The sequence below is a fragment of the Anguilla rostrata genome, chromosome 17, assembly GCF_018555375.3.
Source record: "Anguilla rostrata isolate EN2019 chromosome 17, ASM1855537v3, whole genome shotgun sequence".
Lineage (NCBI taxonomy): Eukaryota > Metazoa > Chordata > Actinopteri > Anguilliformes > Anguillidae > Anguilla > Anguilla rostrata.
In genome coordinates, this window is record NC_057949.1 from 20,491,517 (window position 1) to 20,515,105 (window position 23,589).

Consider the following 23,589-nt stretch of genomic DNA (forward strand, 5'->3'; position numbering starts at 1 on the left):
GGGGCAGGATTAAAGTGAGGTGGGGCCAGGGGAGGTGGGTGAGGCCAGGGGAGGTGGGTGGGGCAGGATTAAAGTGAGGTGGGGCAATGGCACTGACCTGTCGAAGAAAGACGCCAACAATCTCCTCAGTAGTACTTTGTGTCGAGTCCCTGCGCTCACGTGACAGTTCATCAGCTGGGCTCGAGTGATGAAGACGCTGGTGCCTGCAGGGGTGCACACACACATACACATACACACACACACACAGTCATACACACACACGCACACGCAAACGCACACAATCACACGCACACACACACCGCGTTAAACTCCTTTATGAATTGCAAGCCGATGATGGCTGGACACTAGGTGGCAGTTTTCACCTCATTGAGAGGTGCATTCAGACTGATGATAATGGCCGGGCTGGTGAAAACGGGCCAGTAATCACAGGACCGTAATTATCACTGCGTAACGTCAAATCCCCAGTCTGCTGAAAAAGTCCATCACAGCCACCGCCTGCCGGTGCCCTAACGCTACCGAAACGATGTACTGAACCTGCGTTTCAGTCAGTACGAATGTTAAAAGTGAAAATAAATATTTTAAACATATCTTTCAAAAAATCAGTGAGGCTGACCTGAGACCAGCTCCAGCTTCTCCGCGGGGTCTCCCTCCTCGTACAGTTTAGGGTGGCAGCGGTTGCCGATCTGGGTGATGAGCTCGGCGGGCAGCGAGGCCAGTTCCTGCCGCACGCGCATCCTCCCCCGGGTGTCCGAGGTCATGTGATCAGGCAGGGCGTCCACGCGCTCGCCGGCCGCTGCGAACGGAGAAAGAGCTGTCAATCAACTTCCATCTTCACCCTTCCCAACCTTCAGCCCTCCCAGCATCACCAGCTGCCCCCAAGCCTCCACACCTACAACTCCCGCCTCATCTGTAACCCCACCCACATAAACTGCAACCCCTCCTACTCTAACCCAAAACTGTCCCACTCTCACAAAACCCCTCCCATTCTCAGCCCTCTGGCCCCGCCCTCACCTGCCGCCCCCACGTTGAGCATGCTGTACATGGTGTACATGTTGCAGATCTGCCGGTACTGCTCCTCTGTGCCGTCGTCGGGGACCTCCTCCTCCTCCTCGTCGTCGTGGAAGGAGGTGGGGGAGTCGCTGGTGTAGGCGCTCAGGTTGCCGGGGCTGGTGCTCTCAGAGGTGGCGTTGTTGCTGTTCCCGTTGGTGCCCCCGCCTCCGTGGGCGCCCCCTGCCCCGCCCTGCGGCTGAATGGCGCTGCCCCTGGCCGACTCCTGCGAGAAGCGGGCGGCCTTGCGCATGCCCCCGCCCCCTCCCCCGCCCGAGCCTCCGCCCCCCTCCCGGCTGCCCCCCTCCCACAGTCTCTTGGCCACGGGGGTGCAGACCACCGAGTAAGACGAGCCCTCCTGCTGCTCCATCTTGACGCGGGACACCAGGGGGAGCGGGGTCAGGCAGGAGGCGGGGCGGCCGGCCCCCGTGGCGGCCCCTCCCGCCGCCCCCGCGCCCCCAGCCCCGCCCCCGGAGGTCTGAGTGACGGGGCTCTGGGGCTCGGAGGGCGGGGTCTCCTCGGCGTGCAGCCCCTGCGAGTCGCAGCTGGGGGAGCTGACCTTGAGGAAGAACTCGGTGCCCTTCTCCATGATCTGCTGGATCTGCAGGAAGCCGGCCGTGTACATGAGCAGGAACTGGTCGCCCACGTTCATGCTGAGCCGGCCCGTGTAGCAGAAGGACAGGATCTGCTGGAAGCTCTGCGGCTGCACGGCCGGGGGCAGCTCCACCACCGCGCTCTTGCTCCCCGAGTTGAAGAGGTCCCGGAAGTAGGAGCTGCTGGCCGCCAGCACAGCGCGGTGGGCCTTGAAGGCGTGGCCCTTGACCACCACCGACACGTCGCAGTACAGGCCCTGCAGCCGCTGCTCGTTCAGACACTCCAGCACGCTGTTGCCGAAGTTGGGGATGGCCATCTGCAGCGTCTGAGCCATGGCGCTACGCCCGGCACCTCTCTATCTGCGCACAACGGGGAGGAAGGAGGCGGGGGAAGAAGGTCAGGCCCGGCCCGGCACAACTGCACAGACAGAAGCGGCTCCACCGAGCCACAGACCTTTCAGCCGCTACCGAGTCTTACTGGACCACCTGGCTTCCAGTAAAACCTGGAGTGGCTCAACCTGCTGATCAGTGGGAGCGCAGTCTACCTTTCCTGCAACACGGCACTCTCCTCCGACTGGATAGCACCAACACAACTGCACTGAGAACAGGAGGTGTGAACATATGCACACAAAGACACGTACACACCTAAGACAGGGATTCTGAAGGTAACAGTGTACCTAATCCATTCACCTGAACTTTCTCATGAGTAGGAGCAACAGAAAACTGGCAGGTACCCGGAGATTATAATGGTGATCGCACACATCACACCAAAAGCACGTTAGGAGGACAGCGCCTCCGCGCTGCACAGAGCAGCCTGTTTACACAACACACCCTCAAACCAAATCATTCTGTGGGTTGAAAGCACGCCGCCTGTTTATTTTCAGAGGGGAAATGAATCGAGTAACAAAGACATTTGCATGATTACTTCTGAAACTAATTTTAAGAGAAGCACACACTGCAGAATCCAAAATTACAATGACCAAAATGTAAAAAAATTAACACAGTGAGGAACAAAGCATTGTTTGGTCAAATCCAGGACCAAGATTCAAAACTTAAAAGCATAGGGCCTATTCTCTCTATATCCCATGAATATCGCTTTAAATGCATTTGCATTTGTAATGTTAAATTAAATTATCTGGGGGACAAAATGTGTCTGAAATAGAAGCCTGCGCATACGTGAAAGTTCAGACAAAGAGACCGAGTAAAAGCTCTCTGGTCCTTAAATGGCCGTCCACTCAGCGCGTCCAAACAAAACATTTGCCCGGAATCCGTTTCGTCGCCGGTTTATACCAAGTCCCTTTTAAAACGAATGCCGTTTCTTGTCAATTTCTGCGAAAGCGCCGACACCGGTGCGTCCGAATGAAGACTTGGATGCAGAAAGTCACGAGCACGCGCTTCGGCCAATTAAAAACGGAAGCGCGATCTAATGAACCGCACCGACTTATTCCAAAAGAACGTGGTGTTCTGCAGTCTCCTTGAAGAGCTGAACGGATTTCAGGTGCTTTTTAATACATGAAGGCTACAACTTGGAACAGAATGTGTTAAGCATCCCTGTCCTACCAAGTTCGGAATTTAGAACGTAGCCTATAAATAACCAACCATATAAAACTATTTACAAAAGTAAAACTACTTTTTCCCCGTTGGCATAAAATGAGTACAACAGTAGTGCATGATCGTTTCAAAGCAACGAACAGAGGCTTGAACGTCAGAACTGAAATCCATCCACTGCAATCATGCCTGTCTTAGCCAAAGTTCAATGCATGAATAAGGACAGATACGTGATCACACCAACACGCAAGCAGGTACGCACGTACACACAACAGCTAATGTGATCAAGGTTAAGCACACTCACTTTATTCAATTTGAATTCACCCGGAGTAGTGAATTTTAACAAATTTTCAAAAGATATGCAGTTGTTTCCGTACGATTGTTATTGTGCTATATACATTATAATCGGCTCGTGGAGTATTTACGTTCATTCTGTGATTTAGATACGCTCGCGCGCTTCAGAAAACAAAGGTCTCAAGAGAAACCACACACACGGGGAGGCAGGAGACGCTGTATAGTTTTTCCTCTTGGAAAGGAAAAACTGGAGAACCGAGGATTTCGCCACCGACACACAGGCGAAAAGAATACCAGAATGGGCAAGAAGGTCATCTAAGTTTATGCACCACCAAACTGCTTCTCAAATGGCATCTCACGCCAACAATAAAAAGAGGTCAATTAGCTATATCAAAAGGACATATTTTTCAAAACAGGCAGCGAGACCCGAACATCTACTTTCGATATTATTTTGCGAAAATGTATTACTATATATATGCCTGTTTAAATGCAGTTGGGTTATGCTTTACACCAAAAAAATGACAAAATTAAAAAAAAACACAAATATACATACTGCCTAAAGCTTCCGCCAAACTATCTGACAATACATTTGCGATGTCTCTCAATATATGTTATGTAGTTCTACCTGCTGTTGACATGCCATTTCCTGGTTCAAGGTGTTTACTGTAATGTGGCATATCTAACATCTCGTTTAAAGTCGTTTTAAACAATGTAGCTTGCTAACTTTTTTACTTCATCAAAAATAATATCGCAGTAGATTTTCTAAAAATGCGTTTCCCTGCAAAAAGGGTATTTGCCAACACACTGGTTTATACTGCAATCCTATTTTCCGCACCAGATCTAACCAATTATAATTTAAATACAGGACTGAAACTAAATTAAATTGCAAACCTGAAATGTAGTAATTAAGAGCGGCTAAGTATATCTCTTGAGCCGCGTTTAGTCGAAGCAGCCAGCAGACAGGCTGGGAGGCGATCGTGGTGGCAGGCTAGCCGTGCCCGCCTTGTGCCAGTCTATCTGCCCGGTAGGAGCGCTCCAATGGCACGGGCCGGGGGGCGACAGCAGATCGCAAAAAAATAAAGTATCACTCGCTCTTCGCTTTTGATGCCGTGTCTCCTCAATGCAATCTAAAAATCATACCGATTTAGCTCCACAAATCTTTGTCAAAATCACAAAAATAAATTACTTATTGTAGTCCACATCCGCCACTGAAGCTCCGTCGTGCCACAACATTAATTGCGATGTCGGATTCTGTTAGCTAGCTGGCTACATCCTCGGGCCTACAGAAACTGGATATGTCTCTGACTGTACTGGCTAGCTAGCTAAAAAAATTTGGTTCGCCCAATACATTCATACGCATTATCACTCACAGACAACAGCAATCAAGATCAACCTACCTAGCAAGCTGTCGATTATTACAGATGTTTTAAACGTATTCGGTACATATAAATCTCAAATCGGGTCGTGCATCGGATAGCTATATATCCGTATAAATATTTTTTATTTAAATATTTTGGGATGGGGGCGGGGGTGTCGCTCCCCCTTCATACTCCATCTTTAACGTTACAGACATCAACAGGTCATCCCGGGACAAATGCAGCAACTGGGGGCGAGCCAGACGAAACCAGCGCCGAGAGAGAAGAGGGGGGTTACAAGTCGCTAGACAAGACACTAATTTAACCACTTCTCGCCAAAACGTGCTGCATACCAGTCGGATCTTAAATTATATTTGTGCAAATCCACAATTAGCAAGAAGTAGATATAATCCGCGCGCCTATAACATCGGTTTCAAGCGCTGAAAATAAAAAAGTTATTAAATTGACGATGGTGCTGGAGGTGCAGCCAGCTCTCAGCAGTGGCTAGGAAGCCATTGAAGTGGTTAAAGTTTTGTTGGTGCCGTTCCTACGGACCCATCCCCCATCGCACACCTTCCCCAAAACAATACCCCCAAATAGCACGCCGAACCGACCCGAATTCCGACCAAAGGATGTGCCACAATGGGGCAGCCGACTGTCCAGACCCCCCTACAGCTTTCCTCGGTCCTCTGCGACCCAGATTGACCGGCGCGAGGCCGGGTAAAACTCACCCCTCACTGTAAGCTGTTGCAAAGTGTTTCAATGGAGGAGTCGGACGCGTTCTCTCTCTCTCTCTTGCTACAGGCAGCCATTCATTGTGAGCACAGGCGAGACGCTGAGCGCAGAGTTATCGAGGGCAAACACTTTCCCAGGGGATGCGGAACGCAGAGTCACCGATCGCGCAGACAGACACGACGATCTTTCTTCCTCTTTTGACGCGTCAGTCAGTCGTATGGTCTCAGACGCACCGCCAATGTCATGAGACGGATTGCTCCTTGTATAAGCTATTTGTACAGTGACAGCAAAGCCCCCATCCTCCTTTTTGTGTGTGACTGACAGATTGACCAATGTAGAAAGTAGGCTAGCTACCCCAGAGCGTTGATACGGCAGGTGAGCCCACCTTGGGGTGTAGGTAGCCTACAGCGCGCGCAGAATATATATGTATAGTAGCCTAACGTCTGCATTAATGAAGAGGAAATGCTCACATTATATAATGACGTTTCGTGTTTTAAACATTGCAACAATGTTGTACCAAATTAAGTGCCCAGCAAGTGTTCCTAAAATTAGCCTACTAAAATCACTGAAATGCTGAGTGGATGGCACTTCCTGAACATCCTCCAACATAAACAGACTTTCAAGTTTACCTGCTGGATCTTTTGTTTAACTGTCAATTTGTCTGAACGAGGAATGATAAAAAGGTGTTCGTTTTAAAATATAGACTGTCCTTGGTTGATTTAAAACCAGGGACAGTCAATTATGTGCAATAGTCTCATAAGTAAATCATTGTTTCATAATGTCATGCATTTTTCACTCAGTTTCTCTTTTACTGTTATTTCTTTCACATTAAGAATAAAATGTTACACCATGAACTCCTATGAGAGACACATTGATCTCTTGCAAGAACAGGATGATTCCTGATAAACATGTTCAGCAGAGCATTATTTAAGTGGTATTTTGTAATTCTAAGGCTGAATTGCTTTTGAATGTTCTTATGCAGTGCTCCATTATGCACTCTAGTACACATATAAAATCAGAGTGCAGTTCATTATTTATTGGAGACTTAAAATTGCCCAGGAGACAGAAATCAATGAAAATGAATATCACAGCTATCAGAGAAGCTGTGACTGATGGAGCAAGAGTGGGGAAAACCAGCCCTTCGGGCGGCTTTCCTAAAGGATGGTTATCTCCTTACATCTGCTGAATTTTTATTAAAGTCAATCTCCCAGCATATTGAACCAAATGACTTGTCACTCTTATTCAAGTGTCCTCTTATAGGCTTTTCAATATTTCCTCTCAGTTCCTCTGTCACTGCGCAGTTGGCTGATCGAGAGCAGCAGCGTAGCATAATGGTTATGGGACCGGGATTGCCACTCGAAGATTGTTTGTAGGTATGATTCTCTGTATAGGGCACTGCCTTTGTACCCTTAAGCAAGCCATGTAGCCTGACTTGCTTCGGTACATATCCAGTTGTGTTGAAGGATTGCATGTGAAATTAAGCTGTCTCAGTCACTGAAGACAAGAGTGTCAGGTTGAATGCCTAAAATGTAATTGTAATTGTAAATGATTTCCTGATTCCCTTCCACTGTAGAGGTTCCTAGGCAGATTCGGCTGTGCTTTGAATTTTATCTAGAGAGTGTGCCAGCTGTATGTGCATTCCTGGCACTCCAACAAAATCACATTACTATGAATGGAATTTTTTTGTTTTCTTTTTCTGGAGGGACACATTTTTCAATTATTTTAATGCAAATGTAACAGACCTTCAAAAAATTATGCAACAAAGCTGATCATATGTGGCCCCACATAGCCTTCTCTGGTCTTAAGATGGGATCAGATTAATCCTGACATTTTGCATTCAATGAACTTTGCGCCATTATTATGATTATTTTGTTGTTTATTGACTTCACAGTTGGTAGATCCTAGATCGATTGCAGTAAAACTGAATGTTGAATTACCATTGTGGGCTGTTGTATTGTAATTTCTTGATATATTCTGGATATAGGAATCAGTAACATAATAATAAAAATAATAATAATAATAATAATAATAATTTATATAGGCTAGTTGATTGGAACAATTAATAACATGCAACAAAAACCAAAGAATATATAGGACTTCAAAAAAACAATAGAACTTGAACGGGTTTTAGAAATGTTTTCCCCCATGCACGCAGTAGATAGTATGACTGACCCCGTCCCAGTCGTGTCCTTACATTACCCCAGCGTAATACTGATCTACAGTCGCGTTTTGAAAAAAGGCCGTAGCAGCTTACTAGCAGGCTTCCGTAGTTGCAGCGGAGGCATATCTAAACAGCAGGAGGAAAATTCGAACGAGAGGTAAAATGCAACAAATACCAAAACAGTCGCCACAAGCAAAGTTAAATATTTAAGATTTATAATTTATTTATACATGTGGACAATTAGGTGAAACAGACAGTCAGATAAATATGGCATGTATAAGATATTTGATTATTGGTTGATTAAAAGGTGCATGGACGTTGTTTGTACGCAAGTAGGAATGCGTGGTAGCTGACAGAAGTATCCATTTTGTGACGTTAGCTAGCAAACAATCTCCTTTGTTCACTTTTCTTTATCGGAAAAATACGAAGTTGAACATTACCTTCTTTCGTAGCTACTGCTTAGACTAGCCAGTCTTAGCTTGGTGGCTTCAGTAAAGATCGCTCCCCATTCACATGCCCTTATGTACAATACGCCAATTCGAATGTACGAACAGCCAACAGCCTTATTTCTTAGCATGTGCCCATCTCGGATGTAAGACTTGCCGAGTTTTTACGGTTTTTACTAAGTGTGTCTCTCGAAATCCTTTGAGCCTGCATTCACATCGAGTTGGCTAGCTACCACAGACTTTGTAAGTCTTGATCAAAGAGATGGTAAGGAAGGTCGGCCTTTCACCATTTCTTTAAACCCAAAGGATCATTTCAAGTTCCCAAATGAAATGTTGAACTTCTTGTCGCTGACAAGCGGGTATGCTGTACAGATTTGCAAAGTCACTAGAAAAGAGAAACGGTGGCATCTATTGGTCCTTTTAGGCAAATGCAGGGACTGGATGGATGACGTCACATTGGCTCACTAGTCCTTATGTTGCATATTTGTAAAAGTAATAATATTAGTATTTAGTCATGTAGTTAATAAATATATATATTAGTGGTTGTCTTTCCATGCATTTCAAATGTCACTGCTGAATTTTAACTTATCAGGAAGCACTTGACTTTGGCAACAATTATGATAACAGGTGAATGAAATTGTTTTTGTGGGGGCATTTAAAGGTGAAATGATGCTCAAGTGAACAGCCAGGTGCAAAACTCTCCAAGCCTGGTGGTGAGTGTGCATGTCTTCATTGTGCAGAGCTGGTCAGGTCTGATACAGAGAAATGGCGAGCCCAGGTCCTGGACTGCCAGTAATTTGGGTTGTGTTCCATTTGAACTTCTAATTAAATAATTAGATCAGCTGTTTGGTTCAATGAGTTGAGGTGCCTGGGGGTGCTTGACTTTTCATTTTTCAGACTCCGTATGTATAATTGAGAGATAAAACAAAGATAACAACAAAAAAAGACCTATCTGGCATGCCAGACCATGGGTCACCAGCCACTGCTATGCACTGAATGTCTAATCATCTGTAAACAGTACAGCTGCAGTTTCATCTGAAATGTGGTGGACCCGAAACAATAAACCAAGGAGGCTTTATGCGTTGCCTTATAAACCTCCTTGCAGAAGTGCAGGCCGCCATTGTGCCAAAGACTCCTGCCCTCGTCGAGGAAGTCCCTGGAGCCTGCCTTTGCTGCTACACGCGTTCTGTTCTCCTCCGACAGAACATCCGTGCGGCTCAATCGGCATAAGGCAAAGGGAACGGAAAAGGAGTCTGAAGGTATTCGGCTGCTTCTCAAATTGGAAGAGCATTCTGCGCTGAGGGGATAGTCAGTTAGGCATTTATAGATGGAACCTAATCCGAAATGGAAGATAAAAAGTGCCCGACAGGAATTGTTCATAGGAGAGGAGAAAAATCACTTCTTCCCTTCAAGACCAGCTACTAAGTGGCTCATGACCGTCTGTGAGCCCAGACTGGGCAGCCCAGTTGCCTAGATATTGCAGAGACAAGCATGAGCTGGTTCATTGGATCACTATGGAGTCAACTGGGAGTGGGACACTATAGGCTGTATCCCACCAGAGGCGGGGTTACGTCATTACTTGTCCAGAGTGACTTGCGATGCAAATGCCAGTGCAAACCTCTGGGGTTGAAGTGCGGTAAAAAAAATCTTGGATCGCGTAATATCAAGAAACAGCAAGTTGCAAAAACTGCACACTCGCCAGCAAACTGATCGGAACAGGAGCCCCAAGGTGCGGTCTAAAGCAGTGGGTCTTCAGTGCGTGTGGGAAGATGGCCGCCGTCTCTGCCGTTCTGCCCACCGTGGGCGCAGCTCGTTCCACCACCCAGGGGCAAGGACTGACGGCTGAGCACAGCCGTCCAGGGCAGGCCCTTGGGCTCGAGTTCATCCAGCGTCCCTCGGTTACCAGTGCATTAGCCCCTCCCCATGACAGGCCAAGCACCCCTGGGCTTCCAGCTGTTGCCAGCAAGAGAAATGCAGGTGCGCCATTTCAGCAAAGCACTTAAACAGAGCTGGGTAAACACGATCCAAACAACAGAAGGAGAATGATGAACAAGAGAATGATTAGGGATAAGTAATTAATGGAAATGTAATGATTGGGGCTGAGTAATGCGACGTAATGGAGATGCAATGGTTGGGAACGAGGAATGCAGTGGAGAGGTAATGGTGGAGGATGAGTCAGAAAATATAATGAGATGTAATGGTTGGTAATGAGCAGTGATGATGGAGATGTTACGGTGGGAGATTAGTAATGCAATGGAGACGTAATTGTTGGGGATGAGTGATGTCATGTAATAGAGATGTAATTATTAGGGGTGTATAATGGAGATGTAATGGTTGGGGATGAGTCGTGGAATGCAGGTGTAATCGTTGTGGATGAGTATTTTAAGGGGATGTAATCGTTGCGGATTAGTGATGTCATGTAATTGAGATGTAATGGTTGGGAATGCGTATTGTCATGTAATGGAGACTTACGCCTAATGGTTGGGAATAGTAGTGGAACAGAAATGTAATGGTTAGGGATGAGTAATGTAATGGAGATGTAGTGGCTGGGGATAAGTAATGTAGGCTGTAATGTAATAGCTAACATATGTCAAAATTGAGTGTAAGTAATTTTAGTGGGAAATGTTGTCAGGAATTTATCCATCAGCTTGAGATGACTGCTGGAGATCGGCCTAATTTGGCTGAACGAGAGAATGTAAGCACTCTAACTGTTTTAATCCATTTTTTTTAACAAATCTGGATTATTTAACATCAAAGAAGTCTATTTAATCGTTTTTCTTTTCTCCCTTCTTTTACAAGAGTATTACAGCTCAAAAATGTCCTTTTGTTTTACATGTGATTTAAACACTTTCTTTAAAAATTATGTTGTATTTCTTTTTTACTAAAAGCTTTGCCTTCCTTTCCGGTGGCGCAGTGTGAATTATTTATTTATTTATTTATTTTACAAATTGGCAGAAAGTACTAATACTTAATAAAATTAAGTACTTAATAAAATGAAGAGGTTTTTTAGAAAATACATTACTGATGGTTTTCAAAATTATTTTCTCAAAGCTTACAGCCATATCTTTCCTAAGATAAATTTGATTGTAAATGCCCATATTTGTGTGCTGTTTAATTTTACGAATGATTTTAAACGTACCCTCTAGTGATTACTATGTACATTTAAAGTTGTTTCGTTTGTACATTCTTGTTGATGCACTTCTCGCATGTTGACCCGTCGAGTTTGTCGCACCTACATGTAAGATTGTTATTTTACCCGTCTCTAATGCGATTCTCTGCGTTCTTTCGCCATAATCAAATACACAGTCAAACTTAAAGGTGGAAAATAAAATGTGAACTGAATCTTGTCCTTACCTTAGCGGCAGGTATTTCGGAGATTGCGCGCTTCCATTGATGGTCTTCAGGTGTGTTGTCACGATTACTTTTAAAAGAAAGTGTCGGGCGCTGATGCCTAACGGCGCGAGGAATTAAGTCTTAACCAAGGAGCCAGAGGAAAAAGACACGGGTTTAGAGGACATCGGATGCGCGAAATGGAATGTAGAGGAAAATTTGGAGAAATGGAAGAGATGATGTAGCACCGGCAAAAGGACCAGAGCCTGATAATGGACAAAAGGAAAATTACGAGGGTTCTTGCTGATCGGCTGCCTTACAAACGCATTTGCGATGTCCTCGGTATCTGCTCTCTCTGGACTCTTCCGTCACTCCATCGCAGCTGCTCCAGCGTTCTCCCATTTCAGTTCACGTGCTTCGCAGGCATGGCAAGACGCATCTACCGGAGCACTGGCCCGCACTGTGGAATTTAATGCACGAGTTTGCATTCATACATGCATACATGTGTGCATATATGCATTTATACATAAATGCATACATAATCAGACATACATGCAGGCATGAACACCAACATGCATACATACATACATGAATAAATGCATAAATATATGAATAAATGCATTCATGAATGTAATAGATGAATAAATGCATACATAATGTACATGCATGCATACATACATAAATGCACAAAGCCTGTCCCTAAATTTGCTTCTTTTGAGCTGAAGCAGTTGAATACCTGGGCTTTCAGGGTCTCCTAGTGAGTTGGGTAATGCAGGGAATGTGAAAATAATCCTCATTAAAGTCATCGATCACTGCCAAGCACATTTTTTCCTGCTTAATATCTACTGGGCCATTGTCACCCAAGTGTTATAAACCAGAGGTTTTTAGGATTATGTGAATATCCTCTAAAACTGTGTAAAAATATAAGGGGGGGTTTCGAACCTAAGTCACAGTTCTAGAACTCCCATTGTATTCAGTTGCCAGTAGTGATTGATCAGGATTATACTGTTCCGTTAAGAACATTGTTATCACATATCTGTGATCTTACAACTTAAAGGGTTAATATGTGGAAGGGCTGGGGTGAGTGGGAGAACATCCCCTCTCACAGGCTTTCTTTTTTTGGGTTTGACCTTCCGCTGTCCCTCACAAACACATACTGTATGTTGTTGCCGCAGCAGTGTGGGGACCCTTGCTTTCAACTGTCCCTCACCCGCTGCTGCTCTTCTTTTTGCCACAATCTGAACATACATCCATACATGAATAAATGCATATAGACGTGTGCATAAATATGGTGCTTTTGGTCTGCTAAAAGAGGGGGATATGTATATAAATGCCTGCAATTCCTATATGGTTCACCTGATATGGATGCAAATGCCAAAATTAAAGCTGACAGTTTGCACTTTAACCTCCTATTCATGGTTTCATCTCAGACCCAGTGTGCTGGAGTACTCAGGCAAAAGAACAAACATTGTGTCACAAATACCCACAGACTGCACTGTAGATGAAGAATTCCATGGCTACACTCATATTTGCATATGAATAAATACACCTACACTATATGACCAATAGTACCCGGACACCCCCTGGTCTGGGGCTGGTTTTCACAGTTTCAGAGTTTCCAGCAGTTTGGGGAAGGCCCTTGTCTGTTTCAGCATGACAATGCTCCCTGGCATGCAGCAAGGTCGATATAAAAATGGTTTTGTCGAGAACGGTGTGGGAGAACTTGACTGGCCTGCACAGAGCCCTGACCTCAACCCCATCAAACACCTTTGGGATCGATCGGAAGACCAACTGCAAGCCAGGCCTAATTGCCCAATCAGTGCCTGACCTCACTAATGCTCTTTGGGCTGGAAGGAAGCAAATCCCTGCAGCAATTCTCCAACATTTATAACATAAGCCTTCCCATAAGCGTGGAGGTTGTTATAGCAGCAAGGGTGGACCAACGCCATATTAATGCCGATAATTTTGGATGAGATGTTGGATGTCAGGTGTCCACATACACTACATGTTCAAAAGTATCTTCATGGCTTGGATTCAACAAGGTGCTGGAAACATTCCCTAGGGATATTAGTCCATACTGACTCATGGATTGGTTCATGGATTACTGCTGCTTACGCCAAATTCTGACCTTACTATATGCATGTTGCAGCAATGGATCAGTCAGACCTGCAGCCATTTTTCCATTCTTTGGTCGTCCAGTTTTGGTGATCACATGCCTTCTCTTCTTACTGGTCTTAGTCAACAGAAATGAAGCCCAGCATGTTTTTCTGCTGCTGTTACCCATCTGCTTCAAGGTGTCTTGCCTTGTGCATTCAGAGATGCCCTTCTGTACACCACTGTTGTAAACAGCTATTATTTGAGCGTGTGTGTCCTTTCTGTTAACTTGAACAGGTCTGCCCATTCTCCTCTGACTCCTCTCATTAAAAAGGTTTTGGCCCACAGAACTGCCATGCACTGGATGTTTTTTTTGTTGTTGTTGTTTGTCACTCCATTCTCTGTAAACTTTAGAGACGGTACTGTGTGAAAATCCTAAGAGGTAAGCTGTTTCTGAGATGCTAAAACCACCATGTCTGGCACCAACAATCATACCATGGTCAAAGTCACTGAGTTCACGCATCTTGCCCATTCTAATGTTTGGTCAAAGAACAAATAAACCTATTCACCATATCTGCATTCTTTATATATTCATGTAGGCCTATGTGAGACCACAGGTGCGATTTCCCCTTCCCCCCATACATTTTTTGAAATTGTAGAAAGGGACCCAAGACAGAATGTTATGGATTTGCGATAAATATTAAACAGTTCTTCCTCTCTTTGTTTAAAAACATGATATGGCGTATACAATATGTATTATAAAGCTGACGTTACACATCTCTTGCAGTTTACCATATTTTATTTCACCCGAATGACAGCATTTGAAATATTTATGTCCAAGATGGACAAGTCTTCTATTTCATTCATCTGAACGTACTGTGTAATGTGCAACTGCTCAGTTGATTTCTGTTGTAACGCACGTGTGTGCAGTGAAACAACGCCTGCACCCGGAAATACTTTTTCTTCCTGTTTCCAAATGCAGGTGACCACAATTGAAAACGTCCGGAACGGGGAAGCAGCCATTTATTTCGGTGCGTGACGAGGTAAGATATTGAAATCGGCGTAAAAATATCGGCGCTCTTAAACAAACAAACATTGACACCAAGTGAATTAAAACGCTTTGCAAATGTCATACCGACGTCAGACAACTTAAAGAAACTTTACCTGAACTTAAAATGGGACGTGTGTCCATTGCAACATTGTACCAGAAGATTTTCGGATTCCATGAGAGATGTCCGTATAAACGCGGCTCAGATATATTTTTTAAACTGACGATGCGGATAAATGTTAGCGAATAGTCAACTGCTGCATCTGATTCATTTAGTTCCCTCTTTTTCAATGCGACTCAAAGCTTTAATTAGACAGTGCAAAAAGCGACAGCGCATTGGTCTGGCTCGCTAGCTATACGTATTTTTTTAACGTGTAGCCTCACGTTAAGAAAATCCTGTGAGTTGATCCATTGGCTGTGTGTTTGCTGTAATTAATTTGCCTTTAGACAAACTTTTCGTGGGACGTTATTTTCCATTCGTTTCAAAGAAGTCATGAAAAATCACATTCTGCTGTGCCTTTTTTGCTGCTCGTTAAGCTGTATATAATATTCGGTATTAATTGCGACGTTACACCCGCAAAAACCTTTGCAGGTTTTTTGTGCTTTGAACCCCGGACCATAAGTAACGATTCACATTTGATAGTTATTCGTTTTTTTCTGTGAAACAGGACCGCCGTTTGCTAATTATAGGCGTATAGGTGACCGCCACTGACACAATAACCTCAAGACCTTTTCCATTTTCAGCGATGGTGACCATAACATTTTATACCGTGTAATCAGTCAGGAACGTTGCCTGGAATTTGGTTTATTTATTATTATTTTAAGATCAAGCATTGCCTTTCACAAATTTCTTATGCCATTCTCCCAACATTCCTTGCCTTGATGATTTCAAATGTTATGTGAAATCATAGCAAGTCGGCGGCAAGGCTGTTAACGTAATTCTTTGTAAACCGTTTACTAATTGCCTACCTGAGAAATTACGTGGGTGTTCACCTGTTCGTGATTATGCTGTTTTCTGTTTAAAAGAAGGGTTTGGTGTAATGGCGCAATTACTGGTCACAGTCTGCTGAGGCAGGAAGGGTTTTTGGCATTTTTATTTTTTGCGATACTCAAGCCCTTTCGATACGTAAGGTTTGAATCACTTTGCTTTACTTGAAAAGCAAGTTCACTAAGTTCCTTGAAAAGTAGTTCTGGGACTAAAAGTTCCGGGTAATTTTGGTGGAAACGCGGCTTAAAATTCCGTTTTCTTCGGCAAGTCGGTATAAATAACAGCTGATGGGCAGACAAAACACGCGCACTATTCAACTTACCGCAGTAACAGGGTGCAATATGGCATGGAAGCCAGGAATTTCATGATATTTTTATCCATTTCTTGAAGAGTGGAATTTTTGGTGAAGTAAAGCCCAGTTAAACTCAATTTTTTCTAAAATATTAGCTGTGGGTTTTCCCCTCCTTTCCCTGTTTTTGTTCTGTTCAAAGAAAACCGTGTTATTAGAATGATTAGAACGCATGTTACCTTATGCGCATGAACACCTAGTGTTCCTTTCATCTCACCGGTATATTATGTTTATTTGTAATTGTAAAAGTGATGAGGCAGTATTGCTTTTGCTGCATAACCTGCTGCATAACCAAGTTCATCTGTAATTTTTACACACTATTGCTTCTTTTTTTGGGGGGGGGCGGGGGCGCAAAATAAAATCATCACTGTAGTGGATGGTCGGCTCTCAAGGTACAGACGTTTGTAAGCTGTTCCTCAGCTCCTGTTGAAATGGTTGAGGACCTCAGATCAGCGGATGAGAGGGCTAAAATCATATATATCCGTAACTTGATGACTGGGCCCCCATTGCACCATTGCATCAGTCCCTCTCTGCCCCTCCCCCAGGTGCAGGATGGAGGAACAGAAGGAGGTCCTTGACAGGCTGCAGAGGTCCTTTCGCTCGGGGGTCCCCCTCCCGGAGCAGTTTCGCCTGGCACAGCTGGATGCGCTCCTGAAGCTCATGACAGAGAACGAGGATCAGATCCTGGCCGCGCTGCACCAGGACCTCAACAAGGTAGGCACCGCGCCGCCCTGTCCTGCCCTGCTCCAGCCTGCCCTGCCCTGTCCTGCTCCACTCCAGCCTGCCCTACCCTGCCCCGCTCCAGCCTGCCCTGCCCTGTCCTTCTCCAGGCTGCCCTGCCCCTGCCTGGCCTGCCCTGCCCCGCTCTAGCCTGCCCTGCCCTGTCCTGCCCTGCCCCGCTCCAGCCTGCCCTGCCCTGTCCTTCTCCAGGCTGCCCTGCCCTGCCCTGCCCCTGCCCTGTCCTGCCCTGCCCCGCTCCAGCCTGCCCTGCCCTGCCCTGTCTGCTCCACACCAGCCTGCCCTGCTCCAGCCTGCCCTGCCCCACGCCACTCCGCTCCGCTCCAGACATGCACTACATCCTAGACGTGGGCTGCAGAAGTTCTGATGTTTACTGTTCACTCTGCAATTTCCATCCTTCTTTTTTCACACTTCTCATTCAGCGTTGCATTACTTAACATTTCTGGGGGGAAATGTCTGGCATGTTTTTAAATTGTGGCATATCCAAACACTTCCCTTAATATTTAATATTTGTTTTTTTAATCTCTGTGACTGCTCCCCCCCCCCCCACCCCTTCATTGTTCTCCCTTAGCCGAAGTTTGAGGCTGTGCTGTCTGATATTGAAATGGTGACAAATGAGATCTGCTTTGCCATAAATAACCTGCACACCTGGATGCAGCCCGAATACGTGTCAAAAAACCTGGTAAGGCGTCTCTGCATTCTCTACGAATTGAGTTTTTTTCCTTAAGTTTTACTACAGGTTTTCAGAACACACACACACACACACACACACACACACACACACACACACACACACAAACTGCCCAAACTGCTCCGTCAAGGACGTTACTCAATATCATCTGACTATTCTGGAGACATTCCAAGCCTGATGACTTGTGATGCTAATGCACTGCCACTGTTAAAAAAAAAAGATCTCGGTATGCATCACTGTGTGCTGTTTTGTACAGAAGGCATTTCCCCAGAGTGACTTCCCTCCTGTACCTCTTTCTTTGTCAGGCCACAAAGATGGATGATTGTTTTATTCGGAGAGAGCCCCTGGGTGTGGTTTTGATCATCGGGGCATGGAATTACCCTGTCCAAGTCACCTTGTCACCCCTGGTTGGGGCGATAGCTGCTGGTAAGCATTTGCGTGTGTCCGCCATTTTGTGAGACTGCCTGAATTAACGACTGCATGATTTCAACCCGCTGCGCTGTCGTTGACCAGGAAACTGTGCCCTTCTCAAGCCTTCCGAAATCAGCCAGGCAACAGAGAAGCTCCTGGCCGAGCTCATCCCAAAGTACCTGTCTCAGGTGTGTGCGTGTGCGTGTGCGTGTGCGTGTGCGTGTGCGTGTGCGTGTGCGTGTGCGTGTGCGTGTGCGTGTGCGTGTGCGTGTGCGTACATGCACGTACGTGTGTGCCAGTGCATGCGTGCTCTGCATTCTGTCATTTGGCATTTGGCTCTGGTATGTGTCACTGAACACCTGTTTCTTCACCGCTGCCTGTGTGTGACCAGTATGTGACCTGACCTTTAACCCTGATGGCAGTTGAGGCCTGAGGTAACGGCGGCTGTGTGCTGTTGCAGGAGTGCTACGCGGTGGTGTGCGGGGGAGCTGAAGAGACGAAGAAGCTGCTGGAGAATCGATTCGATCACATCTTCTACACGGGTGTGTGCTGTGTGAGGGTCCACTTTAACCCCAGCTGTCCTCCAGCTGCTTCTGAGGATGCAGGTTCCACGTGTGTTAACAGATTGTTCATTTTGAGTAATGTTTTCCTCTTGTTTTCCTGCTCTCCCATCTTCCTCCTCCCCACCTCCTTCCCTCCTGTCTCTCCCCATTCTTCCTCTCTTCCTTCTCCTGTCCCTTCTTTTCCTCACCCTTCCCTCTTCTCCCTCCTTTACTATGTCTGTATGTCTTCCTTTTGTTCTCCCTCCCTCCACTCTCCCCCTCCACCTGCCTCTCTCTCTCTCCCTCCTCTCCCCCTTCTGTCTCCCCCTCTCTCCCTTCTCTGTCTCCCTCTAACGTCCCTCTCAGGATCTCAGCCCGTGGCTCGTAGCATCCTGCAGGCAGCAGCGGTGCACCTGACCCCGGTCACCCTGGAGCTGGGGGGGAAGTGCCCCTGCCTCATCTACGGAAACCTGGACATCAAGGCTGCCGCCAAGAGGCTGGTCTGGGCCAAATTCTTCAACGCGGGACAGAGCTGCGTGGCCCCCGACTACGTCCTCTGCACCCCACAGATGCGGGACGACCTCATCCCGGCCATCCGGGACACCCTGAAGAGCTTCTACACTTCCGAGCCCCAGAAGTGTCCGGACATGGCCCGCATAGTCACGGACAGGCACTGGAACCGGCTGACCGAAATGCTGCGCAAGTCGGCCGGGAAGGTGGTGATGGGGGGGGAGAGCGACCAGCAGGACAGATACATCGGTGAGCAGCATTTTGCGTTTGTGCTCAGAACGTCTGCCTTCTGGAAAATAAATGGGACAGCCTGAAGTCAGACTTTGGCGGGCGGGATGTGGGGACGGTTGGTGTGGTATGAGGGTCCTGGGGGCAGTTGTCCTGTACGAGTCTCCTCTGGTTTTTTCGGCAGCCCCTACGGTGCTGGTGGATGTCCAGGAGAGCGATGTGCTCATGGACGAGGAGATCTTCGGCCCCATTATGCCAATACTCACCATCGAGACCCTGGAAGAAGGGATCGATTTCGTGAACCGCAGAGAGAAGCCACTGGCCCTGTATGTCTTTTCTGATGATTCAAAGGCAAGTACGCTCCCCTCCCACACTGGAGCAGTAGCATCTGCTGCATTCTGCCATTTTATTTTTATATTTTTCTTAATTTCATCTAAAAACATTCTTTTGACTTCATTTCTTCATTGTCATGTTGCATTTCATTGATTCATAAAAAGCACCGTAAATTATAATGTGTCGCACAAGCTATTGGGTGAAGGCAGAATGACTGGCCGACTGGCCGGTCCTTGTGTCCTCTTCAGGGGATGTAGATGGTAGATATGCTGGCCCTCCGGTTGCTGGGTGCGCTGGAGATTCAGTACTGTTCGTGCAGAAAATACGCAGTAAACCACCAATATGGAGCAAATCGATGTGAAAATCACATTAGGGCCTAAGTGAGGCGTGAGGAGCGAAGCAATATCTGATCGGATGTCGGGTGCCGAACTCTGTAATTGCAACAAATAATGGATAGTGTATTGCCTCACACAGTGCTATTTTCCTCTTAAAGTAAATTCCAAATCTCGTTTGGCGCATAAATATTTAGAAGTTAAGTGTGTGATTTGCAGGCTACTTTCGGCATGATCTAGCCTGTTGGCTCATTGCTTGAATGCAAGTCAATATGCACCTGTCCCTATGACAATGCTAATTATGATAAATAATGTGTATCAGTTTTCTGTAGTAATCATACTTTTTGTTCAGTTCCTTATACCCATGTGACTCTGGCATGACCTGAGGCTGTCTAGTATAAACTCCGCCCACTGAGAGCACATTTGGTGTATGCCTGGCACACTCAGTCATTTCTCAGCTGACAGCTGTCCTTCTGAGTGTGGCTAACTAGGGGTCCACAACCCTAGTCCTGGACAGTCTGAGAAAAGCTGCAAGAACTTAAGACCAGTGTAACTAGTGGAGGTGAGCTAATGGTGTAATCAGCTGCTTTAATTAATCACACTAGCGCTAAGTAATAATGAAAAGCAGCAGCGCCCTGCGGCTCTCCAGGACCACGGCTGCAGACCCATGGGACAACGTGATCAGAACATGGAAATGGGCAGTTACTGAATAACGGCCAATCACTGAGCAGGCCAGTTCATCCTCAGCCAGTGAAAACTGAAAATCGTGGCATATACTGTGAAAATGCAATTTGCCTGTTACACTAAACCAAGTTGCATTTGCCTGTTAGCATTAATCTGAAATATTCACGCTCAAAAAGTGAGCAAGGGAATGAAGTGACATTTTGCGCAATGTTGTTTTTTTTGCTTTCAGGTGGTTACCACTGTTTTGGAGCAGACCAGCAGCGGCGGTTTCTGCTCAAATGATGGCATAGTCCACATGACGCTGCAGAGCCTGCCCTTCGGCGGAGTGGGTGAGTGTGTGTGTGTGTGCGCACGTGTGCTCGTGCGTGCGTGTGCGTATGGTTGGGTGTGTGCGTGCCTGGGTCTATCTCGTGTTTTATATATCACAATATAGCAAGTGAGGAGTGGCCACATTTTTGTTGTGCTGTAATGTCACAGGTGGCAGGTTCTCTAGCCACGCCTCCTTATCTTCCCCGGGCCCAGCTAAGGAATTCCATTTGAACAGAAGTTCTGCTGATGGAACAGTAAGGCTTGTTGGTTCCAGTACTGGCTAACACTCACAGTGATATCCTTGGCCACACTTGGCAGGACTGGAAAAACAACTTGCAGCTATGAACCTCCCAGCCTGTTCAATCCCTCTCTATTCAGCATTATTTGGGTGTGGGTTACCCAAGCTGAGCCATATATCCCAGGTCCACTTGGATTTTGTCAACGTTTCGAAATGTTTCTCGTGTTATGATGACTCGTACTCAGGTCTGTACATGTAGAGAATGCTCGCCGATTACTGTCTTCCATCTCTCCTTCCTTCGCTCTCTGTCTCTCCCCCTCGGTCCCAGGGGCCAGCGGGATGGGCAGCTACCACGGGCACTGGGGGTTCGAGACGTTCAGCCACAGGCGGGGTTGCATGATGCGGAGCTGGGTACTGGAGCCCATCAACGTGCTCCGCTACCCCCCCTACCAGGAGAGCAGCCTGGGCTGGCTGCGCTGGGCCACCACCGTGAAGAAGAAAGGATGGGGGTGTGCAGTCATGTGATTTCGCCCCCCCCCCCATATCCCATCAGTCCCAGTCCCTACTGCTACGTTTAATTTCCTTATTTCTCTGGCTGATGTGGTGTTAGGCCACGTGCTCTCGCTCACCACAGCCTGAATTTCCCAGCTAATCCTAAAGGGTTAAATTGTGCTTACATATACAAGTTTGGGGTTTTTTTTCTTCTTTCCTTTGGGAAGTGGGACATAATGCAACTGCCAAATGATTTAACAATTTCCTACTTCTTTGTGTGTGAGCAATGGGTCGCCCAACCAACTCCATATTCTTTATGCCCCTGAATGCTTGGATTGAAGACCTCTTCAGTCTGTCCATTCAGTCTGTCTCCACTGAAGGGCTGGGCTTCACTGCTCTGCGCTCGCCTCTGATTGGCCCTCGCATAGGGTTGGCTGCACACTGAAGTGTTAGGGTGAAGGGTGGGTGAGGAAGATAACTTGCCTGTAATGTGAGGGGTTTACCAGTGAGGTTTTCTTTTTTGATGTCTCTGTAGTGGAAGATTGTTACGCTAGTTTATCTTGTGTGCCACCAAGAAAATATTGAAACTGGTGTTTATTCATGAAGAAACAAGTGCTTTGAACTTTAATATTGTGTGTGAAAATGCTGTGTGGTGCAGTGTTGGTGGTTGTAATATTGGCAATGCCAGTAGTAGTTCACAAGTTTGAACTACAAATCCCCCAGTCAATATGTCGGAGTGAAGTGGTATGAGCAGCAGGTTTGTACAGATCCAGTGAACATCGCTTCATGTGATGTGTATACACCTGACAACTCGTTGGGAGCCAGCTAACTCCAGTCGTGTTTTTGTGATCTTTATATTTTGTCTGTTGTAAATAAAAACTGAATTTTAACTAATAAAACACTATTGATCAATACGTTGGTGTATACTGCATGCTTTCCACACACTTGTGTTCCCAGGCCCCTTGTCGCACAGCAGATTACTGTTGTGGGAAGTTTCTCTTGGTCTTCGGTCTCGTTTGTTTTGCACCTTGTTTTTTCCCTGGTAAGCAGTGCCAGACCTAGACCAACCTTCTGTGGTTCTTTCTCAGTCTTTGTTTTCGATTTACCCAGACAGATTTTACGTGCAGTAAATGTTTTTCATACTTCTAGAAGTTTCCAGCTAGCCAGCTTTACGGTATAGGGGCATTGAGCCATCGCTCCTTAAAGGGAGGAAATGCATTCCTTGTAACTCCAAAAAGCAGTGAGGTTATGTACTGGAACGTTTTCACAATTAACAGTTTTTAAACTGGTGCTGGTTCTTTCCTTCTCGATTTTCATGTTGTGCAAGGTCTTCACTCCCAAGGATGCGAGCACTCATGCTGATGCAGGAAAGCCCTGCTATAATGCCCTTGGGTACAGTGGCCTTGAGGTTACGTGCACCATGGGAAATGGTTCAAACCGAAAATAAGAATTTTAATTATTTTTAAAGAATGATGGAGTAGTGCACACACACAACCTCTGGAGGCGTAAGATCACCACACAAGCTGCTTGATGTAATTTCTTCAGACCGAGAACCCTGAATACCCCCATACCAGTCCATGTAAAGTTGATCGTTCTTCAAACTTGATTTAATGGCCAAAGCATCCTTCAAACATCGAAACTACCCAAAAGGAAAATACCCCAGAAGGTGAACAACTGCTTTAAAGGCTTTGCTGAAGCATCTGGCTCTGAGCTGGATCAACTCTGAGAAACGTAAGTTATGGTCTCTACACAGTGGATACGATCATTTGAAACACTGAAAACAATATGTAAAGCGTTGTGAAATTCATGCAGTCATCTCCCACATTTTTCTTTTGTAGTCTAAAAGCGCAAGAAACCACGCCAGAGAACTACACAACCTCCTACAGTGCGGACTGGCAGATTGCGAGTGTCCCATTGGCCAGGCTGTGAGTACCAGCAGCTGTCCAATGGGGTATGCTGAACGATGCCATAGGATGTCACTCCATAGGACTCCTGGAGCAATGCATCATCACTGATACGGTCAGTATGCGATTCTTCTGATCGACTGTGAGGCCATTTCATTATTCATTCATTTTTTTTACAAATCAACTGGC

At 46.1% G+C, this 23,589-nt stretch overlaps 2 protein-coding genes and 1 long non-coding RNA gene across 13 annotated transcripts in view; 2 read left to right on the forward strand and 1 right to left on the reverse strand.

The window, feature by feature from the left end:
- The window catches only part of LOC135243754 (uncharacterized), a 27,459-nt gene extending 21,732 nt beyond the window's left edge, over window positions 1-5,727 (forward strand). Inside the window, exon 4 of the long non-coding RNA XR_010326781.1 lies at window positions 5,642-5,727. This is a non-coding gene — a long non-coding RNA (uncharacterized LOC135243754). The remainder of the gene's footprint in view (window positions 1-5,641) is intronic.
- LOC135243745 (nucleus accumbens-associated protein 1-like) overlaps window positions 1-8,516 on the reverse strand; it is a 16,544-nt gene extending 8,028 nt beyond the window's left edge. The window contains exons 1-4 of one of the 6 annotated variants that reach the window (XM_064315757.1): window positions 8,174-8,516; window positions 1,012-2,000; window positions 614-793; window positions 98-203 (exon numbers count right to left, since the gene is read on the reverse strand). In XM_064315757.1, coding sequence (XP_064171827.1) covers window positions 98-203; window positions 614-793; window positions 1,012-1,975 — 1,250 coding nt within the window. In that variant the 5' untranslated portion in view covers window positions 1,976-2,000; window positions 8,174-8,516. The other 5 variants (XM_064315753.1, XM_064315758.1, XM_064315754.1 and 2 more) reach the window with 5 other exon arrangements.
- Window positions 7,872-22,410, forward strand: aldh3b1 (aldehyde dehydrogenase 3 family, member B1). 6 transcript variants are annotated; one of them, XM_064315760.1, is made up of 11 exons: window positions 7,872-7,890; window positions 14,586-14,646; window positions 16,534-16,702; window positions 17,298-17,408; window positions 17,723-17,843; window positions 17,931-18,016; window positions 18,289-18,370; window positions 18,737-19,129; window positions 19,293-19,459; window positions 20,687-20,786; window positions 21,333-22,410. In XM_064315760.1, the coding sequence occupies exons 3-11, from the start codon at window positions 16,541-16,543 to the stop codon at window positions 21,527-21,529; spliced, it is 1,419 nt and encodes a 472-aa protein (XP_064171830.1). In that variant the 5' UTR covers window positions 7,872-7,890; window positions 14,586-14,646; window positions 16,534-16,540; the 3' UTR covers window positions 21,530-22,410. The 6 variants fall into 6 exon arrangements, with proteins under 6 accessions (XP_064171830.1, XP_064171829.1, XP_064171834.1 ...); XM_064315759.1 differs by lacking the exon at window positions 7,872-7,890 and having other exon boundaries at window positions 14,528-14,646; XM_064315764.1 differs by lacking the exon at window positions 7,872-7,890 and having other exon boundaries at window positions 14,613-14,634.
- Window positions 22,411-23,589: the final 1,179 nt, after the last annotated feature.

Bases quoted from the DNA above. Each gene is read 5' to 3' on its own strand.
- aldh3b1 (XM_064315760.1), top strand. From the start codon at position 16,541: ATGGAGGAACAGAAGGAGGTCCTTGACAGGCTGCAGAGGTCCTTTCGC. The intron at 18,017-18,288 runs GTGTGTGCGTGT...GTGCTGTTGCAG, and splicing joins TCCCAAAGTACCTGTCTCAG to GAGTGCTACGCGGTGGTGTG. The intron at 19,460-20,686 runs GCAAGTACGCTC...TTTTGCTTTCAG, and splicing joins TCTTTTCTGATGATTCAAAG to GTGGTTACCACTGTTTTGGA.